Raw genomic sequence first — 27,319 nt, forward strand, 5'->3', positions numbered from 1 at the left:
GCTTTAATTGTATGTATTAAGTAAATTAGAATTTATTTTATGACTCCCAGTTAGACAGCAAGAAATCAGTCAGTACAGTTCATTACACTTCAAAACCAAACCTGACTGTTCATGGATTGTGTCATATAAACAACAGAAAAGCAGTTTTACTCATTATTCAAATGCAGAAGTAGGGATTTAAGAATATTCTTGAACTTAAAATCACTTTTAACTAACAGTAGAATAAAATAATAAAACTTAGCACTTTTATGGTGCTGTTCATCTATAGATCTCAAAAAACGTTAAAGGAAATATCATTACTTCAATACTACAGTTGCAAAACAGATGGCAGATAGAAAGGAAGGATGATCCAGTCAGGGCTGCCCAGAGGATTCAGGGGGCCTGGGGCAAAGCAATTTCAGGGGCCCCTTCCATAAAAAAAAGTTGCAATACTATAGAATAGTATATTCTCGTGGGGTCCCCTGTGGGGTCCGGGGCAAACTGCCCCATTTGTCCCCCCCCAGGCAGCCCTGGATCCAGTGGTTAGGGTGCTTAAGACTCAAGAGACCTATGTTCAATTTTCTACTCTGCCAGGGGCTTCCTGTGCATGACGACCTTGGTCAAGTTGCCTAGTCTCTCAGTTCTCCAAATGTAAATGGGAGTGATACCTCCCTTCCTCTCAGCGGGGTTGTAAGGATAAATACAGTCTTTTTAAGATGGTGAGGTACTAAGGTGATGAGGATTCCCTAGAAGTGGGAGCACAGCCTTTATGATACTCTTCAGGCTGAATCACCTGCGGATGATCTGCGTCAGTGGTATCATCTCTTCTCCCTCAGGATCTGCTGGGTGTTATCAAGACCCAAGCAGAATTATTTCAGAACCAAAAAACCCTTGTAGTATTCTGAGTTCAGCGGTATTTTCACGAGACTGTAGCAGGTCCACTGTAATATATATATAAAAAATGAGGCCAAATTACTATCTTCAGTGCAGTTTGAGCAGCCTGGCAGTAATATGGAGAGTTCCCTTGGAGCTCTCCCTCCAGACCACCCTGTGGCTATATTCCTGATTCAGGGATCCATTTGCCTTTGTGTTGCTTTGTCTGTCTGTTGCACGAGGAGAAGAATGGCCAGTGAGTCTGTGTAATGGCAGATAAGCCAGCCCCACCCCTAAATCCCCCTACAATGCAGCAGAGAACAGAGACCCCCCTCCCAAACAGGGCTCCATGATGCTCTCTCTCTCTGATGAATGTAGTCTCACCCAGTGTAGTGGACCTACCTGCTGCCCCTAAATGACAAGCTGTCGGTCACCAATTTTAGCCCAGCTGCCTCACCGGATTCTAAGAATAAAATATTTGTAACGTTCTGCTTTAACATCACAGACTCAGGGACCAAATAAACCACTGATTTACATCCCATGCAATCTCTGCAGGCTAGAGACCACATCTACCTTTCTGTATGACCAATGCCTGGCAAATCAGGGCCCCGATTCTGGTTGTAGCCGGTGGCTGCCATCATAATATAAATACAAAAAAAAGCATTTCCCCATGGCGTGGGCTACATCTTAATACAATTCATTGTGAGCCGCCTCTACCCTTCCTCCCTCATTTACATTCATGCCGCCCCCCATTACTCCTCCCATTTGCAATCGGGCACCCCCCCCCAAAAGAGCGCAGCCCACCTCCCATTTGCGCGTGCGAGACCATTTTGTGGCAATTGCTTACAGAGGAGTATTCCGTTACTTTTAACTTTTTTTTGCGGCTGGTTCCTGAGTCTGAGGGTGGCTTCCATTTCCTCTCCTCCGATGGAGCCGCAGTTATTAGTGGAGGCAGCCAGACTGTCTTCTCCCTCCCCCCCCAGCTGTTTTCACAGGCCTCCAAGTTCCTCAGTCGGTGCAATAGGCGGGTATTAGCAAAAGCAACTGGGAGCCAGAAGGCGGAGCCAGAAAGCACATGACGCAGCCGCTTTCCCCGGAACGATTGCAGCCATAGTGGAGCTTTGCCCTCCCGGTTATATAGCCCGCCTGGGTGGGTAGCAGCCGCTCCTCCTGCGGGACCGAGTACCTCTGGCGCACCGCGCTGTAAGGTTTGCGGGGGGTGCGGTCACGCGTGGGTCTTGCTGCCGCCGTTGCGGGCAGGGCTTTGGGGCGGGGGGGCCTTGCTGCTCTGTGGGGGGGGGGCGGCGGCGGCGGCGGGGGGGGAAGGGGCAGGAGCTGCCTCCTTCAAACTCCCATTTTCTCCATGGAAAAATTTCACCGAGTGACCCCCCCCCCTGTGCTCGTGATATTGTTTGAGTGGTTATTGCCCGGGCTACGTGGAAACCTGCCATGTTGTGTGTGTGTGTGAGGGGGACTGCGGTTCCTAACACTCCTCCTGTGCCGAGCGCGGCTCGGGGGCCCGCCCGCTCCCACACCAACGGCTGGGCGCTAAAGCAGCCTCGCTGCCCGCCCCTGGTTCCCCCTCCCCCTCCCGTGGCGCTTTTCTGGCCACTTCCCCGCGTAGGTTAGTGGCGCTCTGCAGAGCCCGGCCCCTTCCACGGCAGCAGCGCGCGCGCTGGCGCTGCTGAATTTCACCCTGTGAGCTTGGCTGGCTTCTGGGGCGGGGGGAAGGGCGGCTGCCGCCATTTTACCCCAGGGCCTGCGTTTGGCCTCGCGGCCGTACTGAGCTGCCGCCTTGGCCCCCAACTGATTGGGCGCGCGGGAGAGGGGCGGGGTTATGTAATCTGACGTCACAATCCGGCCGCTCGGTAATCCGCTATTTATAACGCTGCCCAGAAGCCGCCCGCCTGTGGAAGGAGAAGAGCGGTTGGGGCTGGGTCGGGAGCTCAACCGAGTTATACTTGAAACAAAAAAAACAAAACAAAACCAAAAAAAAAGGAGGGGGGGAAGCGTGAGCGCCGAGGAGGCCGTTACTGGGGGGTAGCCTGACGCCCTCTGTCTTCGTTGTCTAGCGACCGAGCCTTCCCCCTGCCGAGTTTTTTTTTTTTAATCCGCGAGCCCCTGTGAGCGCGTGGGCAAGATGGACCCTCTCCGCAGCGAGGAGACCGAGGGCGAGATTCCCGGCCTGGGTGAGTATCCGCTGGCCAGCGCGCGCCGCGGGTTCCAGAACGTTCCGCGGGGCGGCCGCGCGGGGATCGGCCCAGCCTGGGGGCCGCGCAGGCCCGGAAGTGGCGGGTGGGAGGCCCTGGAGGCCGCGGCCTTCCCCTTTCCCCCGCTCCCCGCCTCGTGGCGCACAAAAGAGGGGGGCAGCCCGCTGGGGAACGTCCCCCCCCGGGTGAAGGGACCCCCCCGGGCGGTCTGGGTCAGCCCCTGCCCCCGATTGCGGCGGATGGGCCCCGATCGCGGCCCTGTCTCGGCGCTAGGCCCGTGTCGCGGCCCACAGGCCGCCGCGGTAATGGAGCGCGGCTTCCGCCGCGGCCTAGGCCGTGCCTGGACTCGGGGATGTGCAAAAGCCGCTTCACTCCCCCGCGCTTCTCCCCGCCTGTTGAGATGCCTAGCTCCCAAGCCGAGCTTTAGTCACGCATCTGGGAATAGTTTCGGGTGCAATCGGGAGCCCTAGATAAGAGTAAAGCGAGAGACGCCAGTCTGCTGGGTTGTGTCCGCCCATGCGGAGAATGGCCGGGAGGAGGGGGGTAAAGAGGCCCGTATAGTTCAGTTGTCTTTGTTATCCCTCATCGCGTTTATTTTCTGCATTTTTAGAAGTGTGCTTTTCTTTAACACGCCTGCCATTATTCAGTATACTTACTGTATACTTAAAAAATATCCAATAGCATTTGCTTGGGTGTCAGTATAGAAGGCTACATGTTTTAAGAGTTCATTGTGGTGGAAATATTAATTCCAGTCATTAGTATGTAGTTAGTCATTAGCATAAGTATTGTGAAACATTGACTCCATCATGCAGAAACTAACTGGAACCCCTAAACGTTGTTGCTTAAAGTGGAGAAATATGCCAATTGTGAAATATCTTGGGTTTTCGATGACTTTCTAGTTTCTGGATTGTCAGCCATTGGTACTTAGTTAACTCTTCTCCCCCGGACTGGTAACACTCCTTATCTTAAGTTCGGTGCTCTGCTGTTGCCCATCTCTACTTCAACTGTATAGCACACTGGCTGGCTTCTTACGCAACTTAGCATGCCCTGAGATTCTAGCTTCCCCCTAAACGCAGGTGACTGACTGGAAGAAAGGCTGGAACCCTAGTACAATTACAGAGGAGGCTCGGAACCATTGTTCAGAGTCTCTTTGGTGGGATGGAAACTAATACTGAAAGTGACTGCTTCAGCAGCACTTCTTGTATACCTCCTACCAGTAAATAGGAAATACTGTGCTGGGGGTGGTAGGTGTGAATTGTGCAGCAGGCTATGTTTACACCAGAGGTTCTCAAACTTTATTGCACCCCATCCCCTTCCAACAACAAAAATTATTACAGGGGAGGGGATGACCGAAACCTGAGCCCTTCTGCCCCAGGCAATGAGCCCCCACCACCCAGGGCTGAAGCCCTTGAGATTCGGCTTCTACCCCAGGCCCCAACAAAGCTAAAGCCAGCTCTGGGATCCAGTTTGAGACTGCTGGTCTACTTTAAGGACCTTACAACAGCAGAGCTGTACCACTGCAGCTGTCCTGCTGTAAGGTCTCCTATGTACCCACTCTGTGCCAAGGTGAGAGAGCTGGCCTAGCTAAACCACCCACCATGAGTGGTGGTAGCATGTCGGACATGGCACTTTTCTTAGTGAAAGGTATATTGGTCGGGTATGAGCCTGCCCCAGCCTTGAGCTTACCCGCAAAAGTGCTATCTAGACCAAGCCTTAGTCCTATCTGCCCGAACACACAAGACCTTAAGACCTTAACTTTTGTGTGGCGTGACAATAGGGCATTTGCAAAATCAGTGCATTCGTTGTCTGTTACAAGAGACCTCTATTTTCCTCTTAAAACATGTAAAAAGCCATATGGGTGTAAAAAGTGAGGCTCAAACAAACTTTTATGATCGATGGGTGAGTTAGGGGAAAAGGAAAATGGTCAGATGCAGAATCAGGGTTAAAGTTAACAAGGCCTGAATAGCAACCAACATCAGGAGTTTTATAGTAATATTACACATTGAATAAACTTAATTTATATGTACAACAGTCCAGACGGTGGGTTTCCTAAAAGGTCTTTAAAATTTCAGACAGTCTGATCATTCTTCTTAATATTTAAAGATTAAGACTTGAAAAAGCTTTGGACCTGTTAAACAAAAAATCTACATGATTGAAGTGTTTCAAAAAATCTTGTAACAGTTTGTAACAAGAACAAAACTTGTTACTGTGAAAGCTTCCACACATAGCTCTACCTATACATACACCCTTGACCTGAAATGCCCCTCTCTATTTGTGATAATGGCTTTATATTATAGGATTTATAACTTGGTACTGCACTTGAGTGGATTTCCATGAAGTCTATCCTAAATGAGTAACAATAATGCCCTCCTGCTCCTACCATAAGAGGAGCAGGATGTGTGTTTGAGGGAGAGGGGAAAATCCAGTCCTTAGCATGCTGGATAGAGTTAAGTATTGGGGCTTTCAGATGGCTATACAGAGAGACTGGAATATATATTTAAAATGAGAGAAGGGCTTTGACTTTAGGGGGTGGAGAGTAGAATATGAAATTAAAGTGGCTCTTAAACTGTAGGAAGAGGAAGGGGAAAAAAACAATGGGATATGGTATAGGATTCTTGTCTAACATGCAAGGTTATTGTAGTAGATGGGTATCACCACATTAGTTAAGTATCTTTTTTGTAAGATCCTAGTGGAGACAGGATAAGCAAGTATAATGTTGATCTTGTCTAGCTATCTTAGTAAAAACTACAGGGAGCTTGTCTCCACTAGGTTTTACAGCTAGATACATATCACCCTTACCTCTGGGGGGTGGGGGGGGAGACGACAATTGGCAGTGAAGATGAAGCCTTACGGGTGCAAGTTGGTCACTTGGTCAAGAGGTTCCTGGGTCATATCTCCACTAACCCCCCCCCCCCCCCCAACAAACAAACAAACACCCTGATTTTAATAATCCTGTGTAGGGGAGTCCTCTCAGCTTAAAGTAAGGGACTGGGAGGTGAGGGAAAATCTGTTTGATGATAAATCTAGTATAGCTTCTGCTACTGGTTTGCTGTGTAGCCTTAAGCAAATCACTTGGGCCTTATCTAGAGTGGGGGGGGGGGGGGGGGGGAGACGACATTAAACTAGCTCTGGCTACCTGGTAAAGGTAGTAAACTGTGTAGACACTGGTGTCAGTCAAATTAAATTAACTCAGTTGAGCTAGGTTGATGGGAAGGAGAATGCATTTTTCCTCCTAGTCAGTGCCATAGCGTCCAACTTTATGGTGCTTAATATTAATAATTAATATCCATGTTTCCATTGAAGCCACCTAGAGTTGTTGTGCCCATAACCTTTCTAGTCTCTCAGTCCATTCCCCCCCACTGTACAGGGTACTGCCTGGATCTTCAGACAGCTACTTAAGTGTTTATAATGCTATCTGAAAAGCAATATGTAATGGAGAGTGGTGTGCACTAAAGAGTCAGTCCTTATATAGAGGAGACCCAAACTGATCCTATTTCTTGATTATTATTATTTTTATTTTTTTTGTCTTGTTGTCTACCCAGTATCTGGCTTAAATGAAACTAGAAGGTAATATCAAGGGAATAAATGCTGACAATCCCAAGAGTTTAACTATTTATTGTAGCATCTAGGGACCCCAGTCCTGTTGTGGTAGTCTTTGTACAGTGCTACTGTAATCAGACAGTTCCTGTACTGAAGGTCTTACACTAGAGACAAGAAAGGGGGTGCATGGTATGGAGTTCACTCTAAAACTTATCACCATTGTCAAGTATCAGAGGGGTAGCCGTGTTAGTCTGAATCTGTAAAAAGCAACAGAGGGTCCTGTGGCACCTTTGAGACTAACAGAAGTATTGGGAGCATAAGCTTTCGTGGGTAAGAACCTCACGTCTTCAGATGCAAGAATCTTCAGATGCTTGCATCTGAAGAAGTGAGGTTCTTACCCACGAAAGCTTATGCTCCCAATACTTCTGTTAGTCTCAAAGGTGCCACAGGACCCCCTGTCACCATTGTCAAGGTTTCTGTAGGCCTTGTGGCAAAGGGGAGTCTTGAGGACAGTGGTAGCTTGTAGGCATGTGACTTTTCCCATCCCTTTATAGCTAGTGTACAGTTTCAGTGCCAACACTTTCTATCCCCATAGAATCAAACTTAAGTCATAACACAAATTGAGTTTTAAACATTGTCCCCAAAGCAGATTATCAACACTTGAAACCAACAGATACTGCAACTTAAAAAGTAGTTTTACATTATATATTTAAAAAAAAAAAAAAACAAAAACCCTAACAAGTTTAGACTAAGTCTTGGTTGCTTGCTTCCTGCTTGAGCAAACACTCATCCTTGACTGAAAGCCATTTCCTTTAACAAGACTTTTAATGCTTACTGTAGCTCTTCGATACTTTTGCTTAATCTTATCGTTTTTAAAGTCGTCTTTAACATCTAAAACAGGCACCTCTTTTGAGATTGTCAAAATCCACCCTACAAAATAGAGAAGTCCTTATCATAGTCTTAGCAGAATATAAACTTTGTAGCCCTTCTGGTTGTGAAGGTCCTTGTCTAGGTATGAACTGTCATACAATCTGCAGCTAGACTGAAACAATAGTAAGAAAAGGCATGAATTGTCGCATTTTTCTCTGTTAGATGTTAATGCTGAGCCTGATGACCTAGCTAGCGAAAGAGCTTTAATTCAGTCGCAAGGAATGACTTCTGTGGATGCAGGTATGTATTGGTCACTCTGCATTCTGACAATAGTACCCTCTATTTTAAAGGGGCTTCTCACATTAGGGAAAACTTATTTTCAGTCTCTTCTATGAAAACACTTTCTGTGGAACAATTGTCAGCATTCTATCCTAATTTCGGGAGAAAGTGGGAGAATTCTTGAAATGCTGATACCTTCTGTCTTTCTTTGCTAGCTAAGTGGATTAGTGTATATAGTAAGATGCACTTGTGAAGCTTTCTTTAGTACAAATGCCCTCTTCAAAGGGTTTTTAAAAACCTGGCATTTAGAATTTTTTGATAACTAGACAAGTTGCCCACAGGCTAGCAATATTTTAAATCTGTAGCGCTTGTACTTTACCTTTGGAACTGACTGTAACAGGTTGTTAATAACTAGCTTCTCTCTTCTTCTTCTCTCCCTCCTCCCCACCCCCAACAGGAAACAGATTCAGAGTACCATAGTAGGAAACCTGAACCAGAATTCTAACTTGCTTTTGAAGACTAAGTCTTCCTCAGTAAACTAATACAGGAAACTTGTCTTCCCTCATCATTCCAAACTTGAGGAGACAGACTAAGCATTCTCCAAATTCCACAATATAGGATGCACTCCCTTCTCCCGCTGAAATATTTGGGTCACGAGTGCCACCCTGTATTACACTTGGGAGTGTAGATGTTATAACTAGTGCAGTCTTAATGTGTTCTTGCTGGATTTAAGTGATAGGAATCTATTGCTACTCTGGAATGACTTTCTGGTTTCAGCTGAAAAGGAGTTCTGAGTGCTAACCCATCAGAAACATCCAGCAAATACATGCCATGGCAACAATTTCTGCAAAAAAAAGACAAGGACTTCAGCCAGTAGCCAAGGATTTAAGCATATGCCGTATACTCTCCTCTTCTTCTCTACCTCTCCCCCCCCCCCCCCCCCAATTTAGCAGTGGATTTCAAGCTTCAATGAAGAAGATGTAACAAGCTTCCAGCTAGACACACTTCTAAAACTTTAGCTGCCAAATAAATAAAACTAAAGACTCTAGAAATCATTAGGGAGCTCACACCTCAATCTACAGTGAAAGCTCTTGTATGGGATAAATCCTGCAGAGGCTTGATGGCTGGCTCCCCAACTGCTTATCTTGAAACTAGGATTAATCTTTAAACGCTAGTTCAAATATAATCAGGTGGCCTTAGTTTAAATGTGATCAGAGGTTCTCGCCCATATGATAACTAGAATTTGCTTGGTAAGCAACTACCTGATCAGCCAGCCATTATGGTAGGGAGCAGCAGTGGAGAATTGGACTTCTGAGAAGGACCAAAATCTTAAAGCATTCAGATTACAACTTTAAAATTTGCAGCCTTTCAATTAGCTGAAGGCCCCACACCTCACTGAGTAAAGCACATTAGCTAGATGTTAATGCTGCAGAGTGAAATAGTTAAAGCTGACACTTAAATGGGCTGTAAGCTAAAGTTTAAAGTGTCATTTTGATAAATATGCACTTAGCGCCTTATGGTGCAGATTTTTGACTGTAGGTAACTGCTGCAGCTTACATGCCGAGGCTGAGGGCTATCTTTGCTTCCAGAAATGAGGGGATCTTATTCTCTGAGCTGTGAATCTTTCACTCCCATTTAGGCCTCTAACTTTTCAAGTGAAATGTTATTTAAGGAAATGAAACCAAAACACCAAAGGGAGACCCTGAATCCAGAAATTCTCAGAGTAGACTGCAAACCATGTGTAAATTGGGGGAAATTTACCAAAAAACCCTCCACTGACTTATTTGGGATTAGTATTGATGGGAGCTGTAGTGTATGTAGACATGGCTGAACACTTAAAATAGCTGAAAGCAAGACAAGTTGCTAAGTGCATGCTGTAAGTGCAACTCTTCCCAGAACTGTGTTTTAATTATGGTCAGTCCCATGCTAAATTTGTTACAATTAATGTCAGTACTATTTCTGGGACTTCTAGAGTAAAATGGCTTCAGCCATTTAAGTAGCCCACCATGTTCCTTTACAGGAGAAAGAGTCTTAACTTGATTGTCATTTCATGAAGCCACATTTCATGTTTATAGTGGAGGTTTTCCAAATACTCAGCTCAGTTCCTTGCTCGTCTTCTGTCTCTTAGCTGCAGCTTTTCCAGCATTTCTGCGAGAGTAAACAAATAAATATGTCTCAAACAATGTTAATCATGTTTCACGCTAAACATCTTGGCATAATAGCTCAAGCATGCACATTTCAGTTAAGCAACGCATTGATAACTTACAAAATTTTCTTAAATTAACAGATTATTGAAATATCAAGCCATAGTTTAACAGCTGTCCTTACTTGCATTATGAATGCATTAGATGTTTAAAACCGCATTTCTTCCTCTGTTCACCATTTAGGCACTTCCTTTTTGCTAGCAGGCTTCCTTTTTTATTTTTGTTTAATCAACTTCTGTTGGTGAAAGAGACAAGCTTTTGAGCTTACAGAGCTCTTCAGATCTGGAGAAGCTACTCAGTGTCACATAGCTAAATACAAGTTTGTTTAGCATAAGGAGTTAACCTGTTGTAAGAGCCTACTCAAGGTGAAGTGTGTAGTTAACAAACTTGCAGTCCTAGGACAAAGGAAGTGGGTCATACATGGTTGTAATGAGCCATAAATCCAGTATCTTTGAGTCCATGATTTCTAGTGTCTTAACAGTTAAGAATTTAAGCTCCCAGGCTTGTCTTTTGAAGGCTTTTTATTCTTATGCACTAAGACATAAATACTGTAGGAACATCTGGTTTTTGAAGACAATCCAAATTAGAAACCCAAATACTTTTTTCCACTGTTCTCCATCTATCTTGGATGAGATTTCTTTTGAATGGGATATCTTAGTATGTAAATCCATTTCTCAAGCAGTCTAGCCTGGAACATATGACTGTCAGGTTTAAGTGATTTCAGACTGACCCTGACTAGTCTATATACACTGATTTTTATATTTCCCCCCAACTGAGTGAATGGTTTGAGAACCCACTTATTCTAAGTGCATGTTTCTTCACCAAAATGGATTTATAGAGATGTATAAAACTATAGGGTTTTTTATTTTGTTGCATACTACACCTACCAAATGACTCAGAAAACCACAACTGTAAGTTTTCTGTGACAGTCCAGGGCCCTTAGCAACAGTGGTGAATGTTGGCAACAATATAGAATTTGCTGACATCAGAATAGCAGTTCAGAAAAGATAATTTTGGTTAGAATTAATTAGTCTGTGTGAGAAAACTGGAGACTAGCTGCTATCTGTAAGTATGCAATGGTGTTCTGTCCTTAGGCTTGCTTAGTTTTATTTTCTAAATCTGGTCTGATCAGTGTACATACTTGGGTTTGTCTCAGTTGGAGTGTAAAGTACAGTATAATAGGATAGTGTCCTATATTCTCCTCTAGAAGTTACGATTCATGTAATGTTATGAATACAAACTTTCAGAATGCTATTTGCTTAGTCTTTCAAATTAATTAAAATCCTACCACCTAGTGTCAGACTTTCAAAACCACGTTTCCATGAGCAGGAGTATTTCAAGTTGTGTGGAATGTTGTTGAAATTGGCACAGCGTTCCAATTAGTTTTAGACTAATTTGTATCCCAATCTCACTGTAATCCCGCAATGTCGGTGTCAAGGAGTTACTTCAGTATTAAAATTAACTACTGGACCCCATAAATGCTGCAAACAAGCACTTGTGTAGTTGTCATGTACAACACATTTTCCTACTCTAACTCTTGAGGATAGAGAATGTCTTCAGACAAGAGCTAAGAATGTTCTTTAAGTAAATGGTTCGTTTCTGCAGAAAACATTGGATAGCAAAAATCCCTGGGAAGACTTCATAGGCTCAATGCCACATGCAGGGTCACAAGAAACGAGTCCTATTAGTGGTGATGGTCTGACATTTTAGATACTGTGCAGATGAAGTAATGGTATCAGAGCGATGATATGACAACCTGTTTTTTCCCCAAAAGCAAATTAAAATTTCATCATTTCCATCTACTTAATTTCAGGGTGGGGATACCCCTTCCCGGGGAAGATTGAGAAAGGTATGTGGCCACATCTATTTTAGTGTTTAATTTTAATGAAATAAAACCTGATCTACCGCTAGCCATTAATTTAATGTCAGGGGTAGGGGAGACAAAGTATAATACTAAAATGTTGAAAATATCCTGATGTTTCTCAAATATTGAAACTCTCTGTTCACACCCATTTCACAGCCCTATGTTACATTTACTAACACTTAATCTATGTGCTGAACCCAAAACAAATTAAAAATAGTTCAGTTTCTATCTGATCTTCTATATATAAAAATACCTAAAATTACTACATGGTTGCCTGAAGTGTAATAACTTAAATAGCCCTGAGTGAAAGGAAATATGTAGGTCAGAATGAGATGAGCTTGACTATTTTATATTTCCTGTTTTACAAGAAATGGCAATCAATTCAAGTTTTTCTGGTTCAGAAACATCTGGAAATGGTTATTTATTGCATGATATTGATGAGCAGTTGTAGTTCAGAGGTAGATAATGCCACTCAACTCTGTCTGAGTCAAACTGGTGCATAAGCCACATAGGCCAATCTTAATAAATAGCTCACTGTATTTCATTGATGTTTCCAGACTCAGATTGGAAGCAAACACATGCCTTCAACAAAAAACACTTTTTATAATCCAATGTTAGGAGAGGCAGAAATTTATAAACTGCTTGAAAAAGCTTTCTAAAAAAATTAGAATAGCATGATTAAGAGAGCACAGATTTTCAGGTGGACAACTGTTAGAAATGCATCCCATAACTGTATTACCTGAGACTGTCTACACTTGAAAATAACTCTTACGGTAGGATATACATTTAAGCATGATAGCTATTCCCAAATAAATACATATGTAGACTAGCCCTTGTGGTGGTACATAGTACTGCATAAGTGAGTAAAAATGCTTGCTATTTTTTTTTAGTCTTCAGGAAGCCGCATATTGCTCCACTTAGTAGCAGAGTTGCAAGTATGATGAAGTGTACTAGTCTTGCTTTTTATCAACATTCATTACTCATTAGGTTGAGTTTACACAGCACAGATTCATTGGGCCTTTCACACTTTAGTTTCAGTCTGCAAAAGCACCCTGGCAAGAAAAGGCTTTTACAGTTCACAACTAAATTCAGCAGACTCTAAATTGGTCAATGGGATCAGAAGGAGAGAGAATAGATTAGGCATATGATTTATTGCTATTTCCACCACATGAAGATGAGGGTTTGTCTGTGAGGAAGCTATTGACAAATAGGCTAGAGCAGTGGTTTTCAACCTTTTTTCATATGCAGACCCCCTACAAATTTTCAAATGGAGATGTGGACCCCTTTCGAATGGGGAGGGACGGGGGAGAGGAGGGTCTAAACCACAGGTTGAAAACCACTGAGCTAGAGTAAATTTTAAAGCACAATAGTTATTCCAGGCTACTGCCTCACTTACCCATGGCCAAACACTGTGTTAATCACTGAACTCTATCAAACTTATTAGCCATCAAGACAAGGCAACTTTTGACTTACCTGTTCACCAATTTCCCAAACAGTAAAGGATATTCTGCTTCACATGTTCTGCTTCACAGCCTTAGCTGAGACAAGCTTTAATTGTGCTCTAACCTACTTAAGTAGGCATACGTCTGAAAGATATAAACCAATCTTTTGGGCTTGTTGTACAACATTTGGGATAGATTTCCTCCACTCTTCTGAGACACTGTACCTGGTGGTGGTGGGAAATTCCTAAGAGCAGCATTTGAGCATTCTCTGTAATTTTTTTTACATTCTTGTTTGAGGAGACTCTAAGAATCTGTGGGTTTGTTTTCCCCCTTAATTAGGAAGTGTGTTCTGGACACTATCTGCTTAACATGATTTATTTCAGCTGCCTTGTGTGAGAACTGTAAGAATTTAGTTGTTTCTGTAACATGTTGTAATTATTTCAGCATTTATGGCATCTCTTTGTAATAAGTATGCAACAAACCCAGATCCCCCTCCCTCAGAACATTCACTGGGTGGGTGCGCTCTGCAGCCTTGAAACTGCATTTCCCTTTGAATGGATAACTTCACTGCACCTAAAACTTCTGCTTTGGGAAAAGGCAACGGTTACTTTCTTTTCCTGGTTTTGGAGGCTTTTAAATGACAGCTAGCATCTAATAAGATAGAACTCATGGGATACTGTTAGCTGCAAACCTATTTAACCAGGGATGTTAGACAGTCTCCTTTGTTCTTGTTTAGCAAAATTTGGTGGGTTTTCTCTAAAGTTTTAAACCTTCTCTGAAACTTCTATGAATAAATAAGCAGACCAAACAGGAATTTGGTTCTAAAATGCCTGAGATGGTTAAAACTAAAAGTTCACAAATCTGGAAATCAGAGTCTGCGTTGCTGTCTTCCATTTTAATTGTCTTGTCTGCAACTTTAAGTCTTTCAAATCTGGTTACTGATAGGTATATGTAATGTTTCTAATCAGAATCTGCTTAATTTGTATCCTCCCATTAGTATGTTAGTCTACAATGTTTGCTGCTACACAAGTACCACTAAAACAACTTCTTTGAAGCAATTAGATGGCATATGCAGCACTTGCTTTGAATAATGAAATTTTTACAACTGCTGGGAAATGCTCATTTTCATAGGGGTGTTAGGAAGTGCTTGGAAGGCAGTGTGTGTTAATACATGGAGCAGGGATTAAAAGCTGTGGAAGGTGTTTATCTCTGCCTTTGTAGGGACTGTTTCCTTACATGCAAAAGGAATATAGTATCTATAGCACTTCTCAGTTCACAAGATGGTAAATTTAGGCTGCCTTATTTACACTGTCAGTAGGTGGAGCTGGAATGGTGCTGGACCCAGACCTTAGCTGCAAATGTAGCTAAGAACTGTGTTGCCACCATTTTAGAAATCGTGTCTTAAAAATGGAGGTGGGGCTTAGATGCTGCCAACTCTGCATTCATTCTTAAGAGCTGGGGGTGAGGGGGAAGAGAACACACAATTGCTATGCATGTGAAACAGCAATTGAGAATGAGATGGGTGGAGTCTGGGAGAACTTGTAGTTGAGATCAAGCATTATCTGCAAGATCACCAGAGCTAAGTACAGAAGGACTGAGGAGCCAGTGCCACTTACGGTATCTATCTGTTTTGGGTCAGTAACAGAGGAACTAATACAGCAAGTGAGGACCCACATTGTGTGAGAATCTTATTTAAATCCCATAGTAAAAATGCTGTTTTTCTTATTGTAGAAGGAATCACTAATGAGTAGTTGGAGGCTGAAAAGAATCTTTTCTCTGTGACACTATAAATGCATGGCAACTTCCTGACAATGCCATTACTCTCTGCTGGCAGAAATTAGTGCTAATGGATGCCACTGAATTATTTCCCCTGCTTCTCCTTTAAGGCTAATAGACACACTGAATGTGAATGCTGGCTGGGGTTTGCCACTTGCAGTGTCTGTAAACTAAATGTTGCAGCACCATGCTGGGGAAACCAACCAGCCTCACTGATGCCACAATTGAAAGAGAGCCTGTCAAGACTCAAATATCAGAGGGGTAGCTGTTAGTCTGGATCTGTAAAAAGCAACAGAGTCCTGTGGCACCTTTAAGACTAACAGATGTATTGGAGCATAAGCTTTCGTGGAGTGGGCATTCACCCACAAAAGCTTATGCTTCAATACATCTGTTAGTCTTAAAGGTGCCAGAGGACTCTGTTGCTTTTGTCAAGACTGTGTGTGTGTGTGTGTGTACTCGTTAATTACAGTGAAAGTGAGCTCAAGGGTAGAGCTTTATTCCTTGTCATGCTAGGGTTAAATACTCATGACTAGGAACTAAGGCTTGTCGTGGAACGAGTGTGGGGGGTGTTGTCTTTTCAATTGCGGTAGCGTGTTGAAGGGCAGGCATGCCTTGGTGCTGAACCATGAACTAGGACTTGCAATTTGATGCAAAGCCTTGGCTTGGAGGCACTAGTTACAGTACATGAAGGCAGTAGCAGGGTCTCTGTGATTGACCCTACCAGTCAGCTCCCCTGTCCAGGCTGGAGCCTGGCAGCTGGCTGCAAAGTACCATGCTGCTCTTGGCAGCATTTGGTGCTCCGAGGCATTAGCTTCATGGCCTGTCCTGCTCCCTCTATTATTCTCCCCTCCTATTCCCCTTGCCAGGGGAGGGAGACCCAGACCCCTTCTCCTAAGGTGGGGAGGGGACGACCCTTCAGCTTCCCTGTGGGATTGTTGCCAGGGTCAGCAAGCAGGGGGAGTGTCCCCCTCCAGGCCCTGAATTAAATTAGTCTAAACCCAGGTAAAGGTAAACTGGTGGTAGCAATAATGTAGGGGTCGGCAACCTATGAGAAGTGGCGTGCCAAGTCTTCAGTAATTTAAGGTTTCATGTGCCAGTAATAAATTTTACATTTACAGGGGTCCCCAACAGAACCCCAGACAGTCAATGGACTGAGCGGGGCTGGTGGCAGGGACCCCAGCTGGCAGAGGTCAGCAGATGGAACCCGAGACCTGCAGCGGCCTGAGCGGCTCGGCGGTTCCATCTGCCACCCGTGCTGCTGGTCTGGGGTTCTGTCCACTGGCCCCAGCCAGCCTGGGGTTCTGTCCATCCAGGCCAGCAGTGGCGCCTGGAACCCCAGACCGGTGGCAGGCTGAGCCACTCAGCCAGCTGACAGTCTGGAGTTCTGGCTCCTGCCAGCCAGGGGTCAGCCCTGCTCAGCCTGCTGCGGGCCTAGGATTCCGTTCACCTAGGGAGGCAGGGGGCTGAGGGGGGCTGGTGGCCGGGACCCCAGCTGGCAGCAGCATGCCAGTAAAAATGGGCTCGTGTGCTGCAGGTTGCTGACCCCTGCAATAATGGATTTGGTTCTCTTCTCTTTTCCGTCCCCCTCTTCCCCTCCCCCCCCCCCCCCCAGACACCGTCTTAGATACATGTACTTGTCTGGTGTGATTGGGGGTTGACTCTTGTCACCTGATTCTCTCTTGTGGGAAACTCAGGGTGAAATCTAGAGTTCTCCTAACCGAGCTGGGCAGAGTAATTTGCCCTTGTGTTGGGCAGGTGAGGGTCAGGGGATGGCTGAATGGTGCTGGCCGGTTCCTTAACCCTGTAGGGGCAGTGGGAGGATAGGGCGTGGGCCTGGGGTGCCCAGCGCAGGGACCGTGTCTCCGGGGGCGCGTGCACCATAACAGAAGCGGTTGGGGTTATTCAAGTGTAGCTGTGATGAAAACCGCGCAGGCTGGGTCCATTAGGGCCCTGGCTTTGTTTACCACGGGAAGGCGAACGCTAGAGAGGAAACGCATGCGCGTACGAGCCGACCGGGGGCGCGAGTAGGGCAGGGGAGTAGATGTGCCGAGGGCGCCTGTTGCTGCTAGAGAGCATGCGCAGTTGGCTCGCAAGGGGGGGGGTTAAGCCATGTACGTATTGCGGATGCGCAGCATGGTCTGTTTATGCGCATGCGCCCCAGGCCTCATTCCCAGCCACGGCGCCGCGCAGTTTACAAACTGATGGTGAGCGGCGCGTGCTGCCCCCAAGTCTCCGTCTGGCCGCTGTCCCCTAGCCACCGTCACCCGGCCCCGATCCCCCGGCAGTGAGCGGGAAGAGCGCGCGCTGTGCAGCGCAGGGGGCGCCGGCTGGACCTGTGTTCTTTGTGCGGCGGCGGCAGAGCCCGGCCCAACGGCAGCGGGAGCACGCGCCGCCATTTCCTCACGCGCCCTCGGCACAACCTCAGCCGCCGGCTGCTGCCTGATTGGGACTAGGCGATCTCCGGACAGGATCAGGCTCGGACCATGTGTGCGTGCGGGGGGGGGGGCGGTTACGTCGGGCCGGGCTGCGCTCGCGGGGGGGGGGGAGGGGTTGGACTCGAAGGTGGTCTGGTGAAGGGGAGCAGCGGTGGGAAGGGCGGAGTGACCCGCGTTGTGGCGGCCGGAGGCCGTTGTCCCCGCCTCAATGTGTTGTCTCCCCGCAGCGACGGAAGGCGAATCGGAGCCGAGTCTTGCTTCCAGCATGATGCTGAACACGGAGGGCGGCGAGGGCTTCGTGGTGAAGGTGCGCGGGCTGCCTTGGTCCTGCTCCGCCGAGGAGGTCCAGAGATTCTTCTCCGGTGAGTGTGCGAGCGGAGCGGCCGCCTGAGCGTCAGCGCGCGTCCACCGCCCGCCCGCTGGGTGCGTGGGGGAGGGGCGGGTTTCGTGTGACTCGTCCCTCAGGCTGTGCTGGGGAGCCCACCTGCGAGCCAGCAAAGCCGGGGAATCCACTTTGGAGATAGCAGAGGAGGTGATAAAAGTCAAGAGAGGCCCTGTGGAGGAATCACTGCACCATCCGGGGCAGCGCTTCTGTAAGATAAGGGCAATGGGGGGGAAATAGTATAAAGTATCCTCCCTACTGAAAGTAAGTAGCTTTTTTGAAATACTTAATTGCAGTAAGCAATTAAATATTGGATGCTTAAGCTGAACAAATAGCTAGCCCTTTTGTACTTTGATATCCATTATAAGAGGTGGTCTACAGCGTGGTTTAGTGTTTGCTTGAAAGAGTGCACTCCTTATTTACTTAGCAGATTTTAAGTCCCATATTGCAACTGGTTAACTCTTGTTTTACTAGATTTCAGATTGACTTTTTTTCAGATGGGAGATGGAATAAGCATTCTTGCCATCTTAAATAAGACTGTCCAATTAAAATTAACCCCCCCCCCAACAAAAAAAAACCCAATATGGTGGTCTTTGGAGGTCTGTAAGAGGGATGTAGTCTGGATTCTTTCACAACTCAAAATTTATCTTGGGTAGCGTCTGCCTTCTGTTCAAGGTATGCTGGCAGGGAAGCTTTCCATTGCATCTCTTGTTGGATTTTGGTCTTGGTGGTAAATTTAAAAGAATACTAAGAATATTAAATTCAGTTAAACAAAAAAGGAAAACCAGCATCTTGTATTATGGTAGATAATATGTATTTAGGATTAAACTGGTATACTTCCAGGAATAAAAGATACGAATCACTGCTGTTGAACAATCCAGTGTTGGAACAAAACTGTTCTGGGTCTCTCTCCTAGAATGCAAAATTCAAAATGGAGCTTCAGGTATCCGTTTCATCTATACAAGAGAAGGCAGACCAAGTGGAGAAGCTTTTGTTGAACTTGAAACGGAAGATGATGTGAAATTGGCACTGAAGAAAGACAGAGAAACAATGGGACACAGATATGTTGAAGGTTTGACTTAATTGGCCTAGTAATTGATTAAATGTTTGGATTAACTTTCACTTTTTTGTAACTTGTGGTGTCTAAATGCATGTAAGTTGATTTAAGTGGATTTAGATTATACCAGTTGACTAGCTTCTCAAATGGCAAATGACTTAAAATGGTTTATGCTGCATTCCAAAATTCATTAATTCTAAGTGCCTCTTACAGTTTTCAAGTCAAACAACGTTGAAATGGATTGGGTTCTGAAGCATACTGGTCCTAACAGCCCTGATACTGCTAATGATGGTTTTGTACGTCTTAGAGGACTTCCATTTGGCTGTAGCAAAGAAGAAATTGTACAGTTCTTTTCAGGTATGTGGGGTATAAGTTTTAGCTGTAGCGTTATGGGTCAGTGCGAATCACAGTGGCACTGAGCTCTTGCCCATTAATGCTTTCAACAGGCCAAACTGTGCCACAGTTAGTGTGTTAGACTATATTGAACTCTGATGTGTGCAGATAAATCCTAAATTTAATCTATTATTTGGGCTAATAGCTTTTAAATATCTTAATCAACCTAAGTTAAACTATGGGTTATCTAGATAATTCATACTTCCACAAGTGTGTTTTACTTAGCATCATAGAAAAATCAAGTTTTCATCCTTTGAATTGAAAATTAAAGTGGATACTTAAAAATTGGAGGATAATTCCTACTTACTGTTTTAGCCATTCCACACATGCTGCTCAGTCGAGCATATAAAAATGGTTGAGCCTCTTTATTGCTGGACTCAGTAAAATGGGTGGAATTTTTAAAGGCGGCAAGACTAATGTTAGGCTTAAAATCTTTGAACTCAAGTATTGACCTACATGACTTGTAGAGTCAAATATTGTACAATAATTTTTGTCTTTAAGTGTGGAGTAGTTGTGGTACAGTAGTTCAATTTTGTTTCATTCACATTAAATGAGTATTTTATGAACGTTGTTTAGGGTTTAAGACTGAATTGTAAAGATTAAAATGACTTGACTTGAACTTGATTTCAAACTCTTGCCAATTTGTATCTAATGTTGACTTCCTGTTTTGGGAATTGGAATGATACCTACAAATGCATACAATCTTGAATGGGCCTAAACATGTCTCTTTTAAAGCAGAAAGTATGAATTTCTAAATGTGACTTGTGCTTAAGTTATAAACCTGAATATTAAAATGTATAACAAAATAAACCGAAAGAGCTTTGAAACATTGTTATAGGATTAGCAAGGACTTTTTTGTTTTTAATGTAGACTGAAAATCTGTGACTATTCTGATTAGAATGCAACTAATTTGTTCTGTGTATTTTGGCAAAGTGATGTATTGAACACTACTCCCCCCCCCCCTTTTTTTTTTTTTAAGCAAATAAGTGCACTGATATCACTGTGTTCATGTGGTTAATAACTTATGAGCAGTGGTGATAGAAATTGTATACATGTACCTAATATGCAGAATGCTGCTTTCAGTTTAGCAATTAACACATCTGAAATAATTCTTGGATTTCTCTTAGTGAAGCAGTACTCTACAAATATTAATACTGAATTTAGTGAGATTTAAAATCTTTACATAAGAGTATCCTTGTCTTACATGAATGTTACTTTTAGTAAATACTAAGATGCCTATGTAAAGCTATTTTTACTGTTTTTGTGACTTACGTTGTGTGAATTTCAACAGACTGAAAAATTTTGTAAAGTATTCTTAAGAGGTTCTATTTAACTTACCTTCTTAACACACCCTGCACTAAATAAATGAAAATTGATTTTACTGCTACAAAGTAAAAGCTTTTATTTCTGCACAGCAGGATGGGTTAAGAATCTAAACTGAATGGTATGTAATCATGAAGCTTCATGTTGACATGCTTTCTGCTAGAATGCTAATCTAGAACTAGCATACCATTCACTTACAAGTATTAACTTTCTGGTGTATTTAAAGCTATAAGAAAAATTCATGACTGGGCTTGTGATGTTAATATTGCCCCCTACTGGGGTTATTTGTCCTTGGGTTGAAGGGTTGGAAATCGTGCCAAATGGGATAACATTGCCGGTGGACTTCCAGGGGAGGAGTACGGGGGAGGCCTTCGTGCAGTTTGCTTCACAGGAAATAGCTGAAAAGGCTCTAAAGAAACACAAGGAGAGAATAGGGCACAGGTGGGGATGGATGGTTGGTTGGATACGTCACTTTTCTTATGGTAAATGCTAATTAAATCCATATTCTCTCTTCTTAAAGGACTGATCCTTAAACCATTAAAACTTAGTCTAGTATTTTGGTCTCTTAACTTATAAGTAAAAGTATTGTTACCACCTTGTTTCATGTGTACATAGTGCATACGTAGTAAAACTTATTTGGACTACAAAACAAAATGGGAAAAATTAAGTTAATTGAATTTACTCTTATCATTTGGTATTTAAACTGTAAAATTGATAGCTTAAAAACTGACAGAAGTTGAGAGATTATGGCTTTAAACGTCTCAAGTAGCACCAATAATGTCTCTAGCTGTAAAGACACACATAGTACCTTATTACCATAAGAAAATGTGATAATTTCTAAACTTGTTTTTATAAGTTGAAATGTAACAAATTTTCTTATTGTATTTAATCTTCAATGTAATAAGCATAGCTTTCAAGAAATTGTCACAAAGGGTTTTTTTATTCTATTTTACTTGTGACTATTTTTCATTGAAGCATGCAGTTTTTCCTATGCTAAACTACTGAAGCATAGGGTGGGTTGACTAGCACATGCAAAGCTTTTTTTGTAGACTCCTAATGGGTTAAAATCTTGGTGGAGACTAGGTTTTTAACCCTCTTAATATATATTGCCACATGAGCAAAACATGAAAGTGCTGAGTTGAGTGGACTTGTCTCCCTCCTATTTTTTTGACAGACATGATTAAATTTAAACTGTGGCGGGGGGACTTAACTTGCTCCCCCACCCTTAAGGTTGGGATACTGTGAAGTATAAGGAGCCTATAAACCCTTCAGTAATTGTAATTTCTTGAAAATACACTATTTTGAAAGTAAAATAGTATTTGACTAGAATTTGTCATTGCCTGTATAATCTAAAGAAATCTGGCTTAAAATAAACTGCCAGTTTCAAGGCTATGACTAGAATGTCTTGTTCTAGTTTGTTTTATACTGATTTAATATTCCTATGTGGGGAATTAAAGACTGACTGTCTTTCTTATGTGGAAAACATCCTAGGTATATTGAAATCTTCAAGAGTAGTCGAGCAGAAGTGCGTACTCATTATGATCCTCCCCGCAAATTACTGGCCATGCAGAGGCCAGGTCCTTATGACAGGCCTGGTGTTGGAAGGGGCTATAACAGTCTTGGTAGAGGAAGTGGTTTTGAAAGAATGAGACGTGGAGCTTATGGTGGAGGTATGTATCATAAGGCTTTCAATTATTTTAAAACCATAATTTATACTGCTTCATACCTATTGGTGCTTGGATAAAAACTCATGGAAAAATCAAACTAAAGCTAAACTTCTGCTTCTAAAATTTCATAGCATTTTACATACTAGTTTCTGTAGTTTAGGAAAAGCATTTTAATATGTATTCTATCTTTTACAGGTTATGGAGGCTATGACGACTACAATGGATATAGTGATGGCTATGGCTTTGGTTCTGATAGATTTGGACGAGGTGAGACTTCTTTAATGGGGGTGGTAAACAACTTTTAATGCATATAAAAACTAACTTTCAATACATCTGAAAGATATAGAATGGACTCTTCTCTCCACAGGCATGTCTGACCATAGATATGGAGATGCAAGTTCTACTTTCCAAAGCACAACTGGTCACTGCGTACACATGAGAGGATTACCTTACAGGGCTACAGAGAACGACATTTATAATGTGAGTTCAAATACTTTGTGCAACAAGTACTTTCTCCTAAATCTGCAAAAATATTTTGCCAGATGAAGACAGTCTTACGTAAATATTTTTTTTACCTAGTTCTTCTCACCTCTGAACCCTGTAAGAGTCCACATTGAAATTGGACCAGATGGTAGAGTGACTGGAGAGGCAGATGTTGAGTTTGCTACTCATGAGGATGCTGTGGCCGCCATGTCCAAAGACAAAGCAAATATGCGTAAGTTTGACTTTTTTTCCCCTTAATGATGGGCCTCCATCTTAAAATCAATGACCAAAACAAGGTCTGAACAAAAGTTAAAACATACCTGCTGAAAGCTTGTATTAAAAAAAATCTGATCTTCTGTTTTCTAACATGGTAGAATAGTAGTTAACAGAGACACGACTGTCAGATGGATTAAAGTCATAACTATAATATGTAACAGATTTGAATAGTTCACATCCTCCATCGGCGTGACCTCACAGTGAGACAGATTGGATATGGCTTCTGTAGGAATTAATCTGTCAAACTTCCCTTAGACTACTGGGCTGTCTAAAGTTGAAATGAGGCACTGTTTGTATCATGCATAAGCTTAATGTCCAGTACGTTTCAATGCTCTGTTAAACATGCTTTTCCTTTCAGAACACAGATATGTAGAACTCTTCTTGAATTCTACAGCAGGAGGAAGTGGTGGTGCATATGGCAGCCAAATGATGGGAGCAATGGGTATGTGTGAATAGTCCAACTGCATTTTTATTCCAATACTTCATATTTAACAAAGCTGGCTAATTTTATACAGCTCCTGCTTTATTCTATGCCTGGCATAAAAACTGAAATTCAACATTCTGTCTTAATCACAGTCAAGGAATCGGAAGGGGTAGTTCAAGATTGGAACACTAGCACATTGCCAGGTATATAAACTTTTTGGGAATACATTCAAACAATTTAATTAGGTTAAGTAAATTGTGCTGAATGTGAAGAGTGTGGTGATATGACTGCTTTTTAGGAATGGGTGATGTTGCACAAATGTGGGAGATGCTAGTCATCCTTGTCCTGTTCTTCCCCCCCCCCCCCCCCACCCCACCCCACCACCACCAGATGTTGATAGAGGGTGTATCAAACTTTAACTGACACATAATCTCATGAGTAAAGTCTCTTTGGAAACGGAGCAACAAAACTCCACTCTAAAACTTGGAAAAATCAACACTAAAACGTTATGGCAAACCTAAAATTACCAAATTAAAATATGAAATGTCCATTTTAAGTTAAACTAAAACCTGTTACTGCTATTCAGAAACTGTTTACCCCTAGATGGCCATCGAAACTTTGACATGCAAAAGTAGATGATACTCTTGAAATTTACTTTACTGGTTTCTTGGGATAAGAGCTTAAAGTGGTGGTTGGTTTCTATATCTGGGATGTGTGTGGATGATGCTTGTATAGCACCTTGATTTGTGGAATGAGATTGAACACTGTAATGCTTTGTCTGGTTTCTTTTAAAAAAAGCAAACTTCATAATTTCAACTAAAGTTTTGCAGAGGTACTGTACTCTAGCAGATTGTGCTCTTCGAAGGTAGCTTGATTAGTTCATTGAGAACTTAGCTTATTAATTTTAGTTGTTGCTGACTCAAGAACTTACCAAGTTCTTGTACAAGTATAGAAACTTTCCCATGTGGTGCATGCAAATTCAGGATAGGAACAAGCCTCAGACTATCTGGAGGATTGACATTCCAGGTGTTCTGATATTGACTTCCCCCATGCTTCTGAAAGCACATCTCCTGTTGTAGAGGACATCAGCTGTCACTCAGTTGGCTTACCTAAAAATTTTCAAAAAACCCATTATGGATTTTTACTGTGCAGTAAAAGTCAAAAGTAAATTTTCTCCATTGTACTTCTGAAGGGTGGGCATTTGGGGGTGGGAATGTAAAATCTAGCACCCCATTTAAAGTTTCTTGTCACTGGAGTGGAGTGGAATATTTAAACATCTTAAATCCTCAGATGTGACTTATTGCAGTGAGTGAACTGATACTCTTCTGGTGAAATAGGATAGGGCGCAATACAACTTTAATTTTTTTTCAGCCTAATTTAAAAATAGGAAATACTCTTAGAATCAGAAGCACACGAGCACAAATATCTGCTCTTGGCCACTTCCACTAGTGAGAAGCCAGAAAAAAATAGTTAAGCAGAATGGTATCTAAATAGACCAGATCCATGGCACCATGAGGGCTAATATCTGTTAGGAATTTCATAATTAGGTAATATTTAGATCTGTTTGTTGGACAGATTTTTGGCAGTCAAGGTGTTAATGTTCATTTCCTTAACTTGAAAGGAAACCAATCCACTTATGGTGCTAATCAGCAGCTGAGTGGGGGTTATGGAGCTGGCTATGGCACTCAAAGCAGCATGAGCGGCTATGGTAAGATGTGTGTAGTTTTTCATTATTATTATTAAAGCCTTAAGTGGGTGTCTGATACACTCCTACAAAGAGATCTTTACAATGTGCTGTCCAGCTGTAAGGACGAAGGAGGTAGGCTAATGGGCAGCACCTCCTTAAAATAGTGCTTCATTTTGGCATACATTTTCAAAGTAGGAGTCTCAATGCTAGTATTAGGGGAAATTTGCTTTTCAAGATGTAATCTGAAATATGAAGAAGCTGGGCAATTGTATTTTGCTGCTTATGTAGATACACTTTACAACAACTACAAGCTTATGGCTTGTCTTCTGCTCTCTCGCAGGTATAAATTGGGAATAACTTCATTGCAGTTACTAGTTATACCAGTGTGAGAAAAGGAAACCAGTCTTGCTGTTTCCCAAAATAAAAGTAGTATGTACTAGAACTGTAGTGTCTGAACTTAGTCTTATTTCATTGAAAGACCTGGGAAACTCTTGCAGGTTTCTTTTGTAAAGACAACACCAACTTTCATTTAAATATCTGAAAGGTTTCTTTTTAATAGCATCGGAGTATGTGCAAGGTGGTGGGTGGATTTGAGTCTCAAGAAGTGGGCACTTGAGGATAAAAGGGGTGGGGTTGAATCTCACCCCCAACTTGTATTGGCAATAAGCTGGAACACTTCATTTACCTGCTGCTTGATGTTTTTTCCAGGTAATCAGAGCGCAATGAACAGTAGCTACTACAGCAGTGGGAACCGTGCATCCATGGGAGTGAATGGAATGGGCGGGATGTCCAACATGTCCAATATGAGTGCTGGCTGGGGAATGTAACTGACTTTTGGTCAACCTTTTTTTAAAAAAAACAACAAAACAAAAAACTAAGTTTAACAGTTTTGCAATACAAGCTTGTGATTTATGCTTTACTGTAAGTGAAATCAGGATTATTTTAAAACTTCAGGTTCAGTATTTTTGAACACATGGAAGAAATAAACATTCACTTAGGATGTAATAACCAAGTTGAGTAAAGACTATAACTGTTAAACAATTTTCAGCTTTTTCTCAAGTTAGTTTTGTTGTAGGAGCGTATTTAAGCAGTAAGCGTATTTAGGTTAAAGCTGTTTCAATTATGTTAAATGTTGCTCTTATACCATATTACATCCAACACTGTTTTGAATGCATGTTGAAAAACATGCTTTTTTGTAAACAAATATAGGAGCTGTGTCTGCAATTCAAAGTGAACATTTGGCATGTTAGTTCTAGTTTATTTCTTTTAATATCCTGTAAGGCACGTTTAAGCTTTTTTTTAAGTTAATGGGGAAACATGTTGAGACGTGATACAGCTACTTTAGGATTTTGGTCTTGGTGTTCATATAAAATTCTGAGGCCTTGATTTAATCTTTCATTGTATGGTGATTTCCTTTTTAGGTGTATTGCGCTAAGTGAAACTTGTTAAATAAATCTTCCTTTTAAAAACTACTCTCTTCACTTAATATTCCATGTTCAACATTCTTTGTAATTACAAGGGGGCGGGACACTGAGTGGGAAGTTGTAATAAAATTTGCATCTATGTGCAATAATATTAATGTCATAACATCCATCCAGATAGATATAGTACTTACTATCCTAGTTCTAATGTTAAGAGTGCTGCATGAGCTGTCAAAGGTGATGAAACTTAAAATTACAGTATAGCATTCCTAACCTGAAAAGTGGTCCATTTGTATTGCACTCCTCAAAGACTTGTTTCTGGCAAGTGAATCTATTCCTTTGCCTGGTTGTTGCTGCTTGAATGCATTTACACCTTTTAAAAATTCATGATAGCGAGTATCAAGCTTGTCTACACAGACACAGGATCATGGGGTTTACACTAAGGTTTGAAGAACAGCAGTGTAGGCATTACAGCTCAGGCTCTGATGCCCCCCTCAGACTTCAGAGCCTGAATGTCTACACAGGTGATGGTAGCACTATCACAAGCTCCATGATCTTGAGTCTGTAAACCTGATCTCTAAGATCCTCTGCTGTGGGTCTTAAACCCACTGTAGATGTGCTGCTTGAGGATAGAACAAGTTGCCACTTCTAAGTAGATTAGATTCTGCATCTAATTCCATGAGGACCAACATCAAACTTATGTTCACAAGCTTCTTAACTACATATCCTGACTA

The 27,319-nt window shown here is 42.7% G+C and overlaps 1 protein-coding gene and 1 long non-coding RNA gene across 7 annotated transcripts; one reads left to right on the forward strand and one right to left on the reverse strand.

Moving 5' to 3' along the window:
• Positions 1–14: 14 nt before the first annotated feature.
• Positions 15–1,813, reverse strand: LOC128842557 (uncharacterized). Its single transcript, XR_008446020.1, has 2 exons — positions 1,700–1,813; positions 15–920 (listed from the first exon to the last, which is right to left on the reverse strand). It is a non-coding gene; the product is annotated as an uncharacterized LOC128842557 (long non-coding RNA).
• Positions 1,814–1,961: 148 nt separating this feature from the next.
• Positions 1,962–26,636, forward strand: HNRNPH1 (heterogeneous nuclear ribonucleoprotein H1). 6 transcript variants are annotated; one of them, XM_054038647.1, is made up of 16 exons: positions 1,962–2,055; positions 2,925–3,041; positions 7,695–7,772; positions 11,769–11,804; positions 17,700–17,834; positions 18,771–18,926; positions 19,125–19,268; positions 20,930–21,068; positions 22,119–22,297; positions 22,490–22,561; positions 22,635–22,774; positions 22,874–23,009; positions 23,412–23,495; positions 23,630–23,680; positions 25,099–25,185; positions 25,873–26,636. In XM_054038647.1, exons 2-16 carry the CDS (start codon positions 2,993–2,995, stop codon positions 25,989–25,991), a joined length of 1,605 nt encoding a protein of 534 aa, XP_053894622.1. In that variant the 5' UTR covers positions 1,962–2,055; positions 2,925–2,992; the 3' UTR covers positions 25,992–26,636. The 6 variants fall into 6 exon arrangements, with proteins under 6 accessions (XP_053894622.1, XP_053894623.1, XP_053894624.1 ...); XM_054038648.1 differs by having other exon boundaries at positions 22,641–22,774; XM_054038649.1 differs by having other exon boundaries at positions 22,662–22,774.
• Positions 26,637–27,319: the final 683 nt, after the last annotated feature.

This window comes from Malaclemys terrapin, chromosome 8 (genome assembly GCF_027887155.1).
Source record: "Malaclemys terrapin pileata isolate rMalTer1 chromosome 8, rMalTer1.hap1, whole genome shotgun sequence".
Lineage (NCBI taxonomy): Eukaryota > Metazoa > Chordata > Testudines > Emydidae > Malaclemys > Malaclemys terrapin.

Coding starts and splice junctions, on each gene's coding strand:
- HNRNPH1 (XM_054038647.1), top strand. CDS start 2,993: ATGGACCCTCTCCGCAGCGAGGAGACCGAGGGCGAGATTCCCGGCCTG. Junction 19,269..20,929: donor AATTGTACAGTTCTTTTCAG/GTATGTGGGGTA, acceptor CTTGGGTTGAAG/GGTTGGAAATCGTGCCAAAT. Junction 22,562..22,634: donor TTCTGATAGATTTGGACGAG/GTGAGACTTCTT, acceptor TACATCTGAAAG/ATATAGAATGGACTCTTCTC.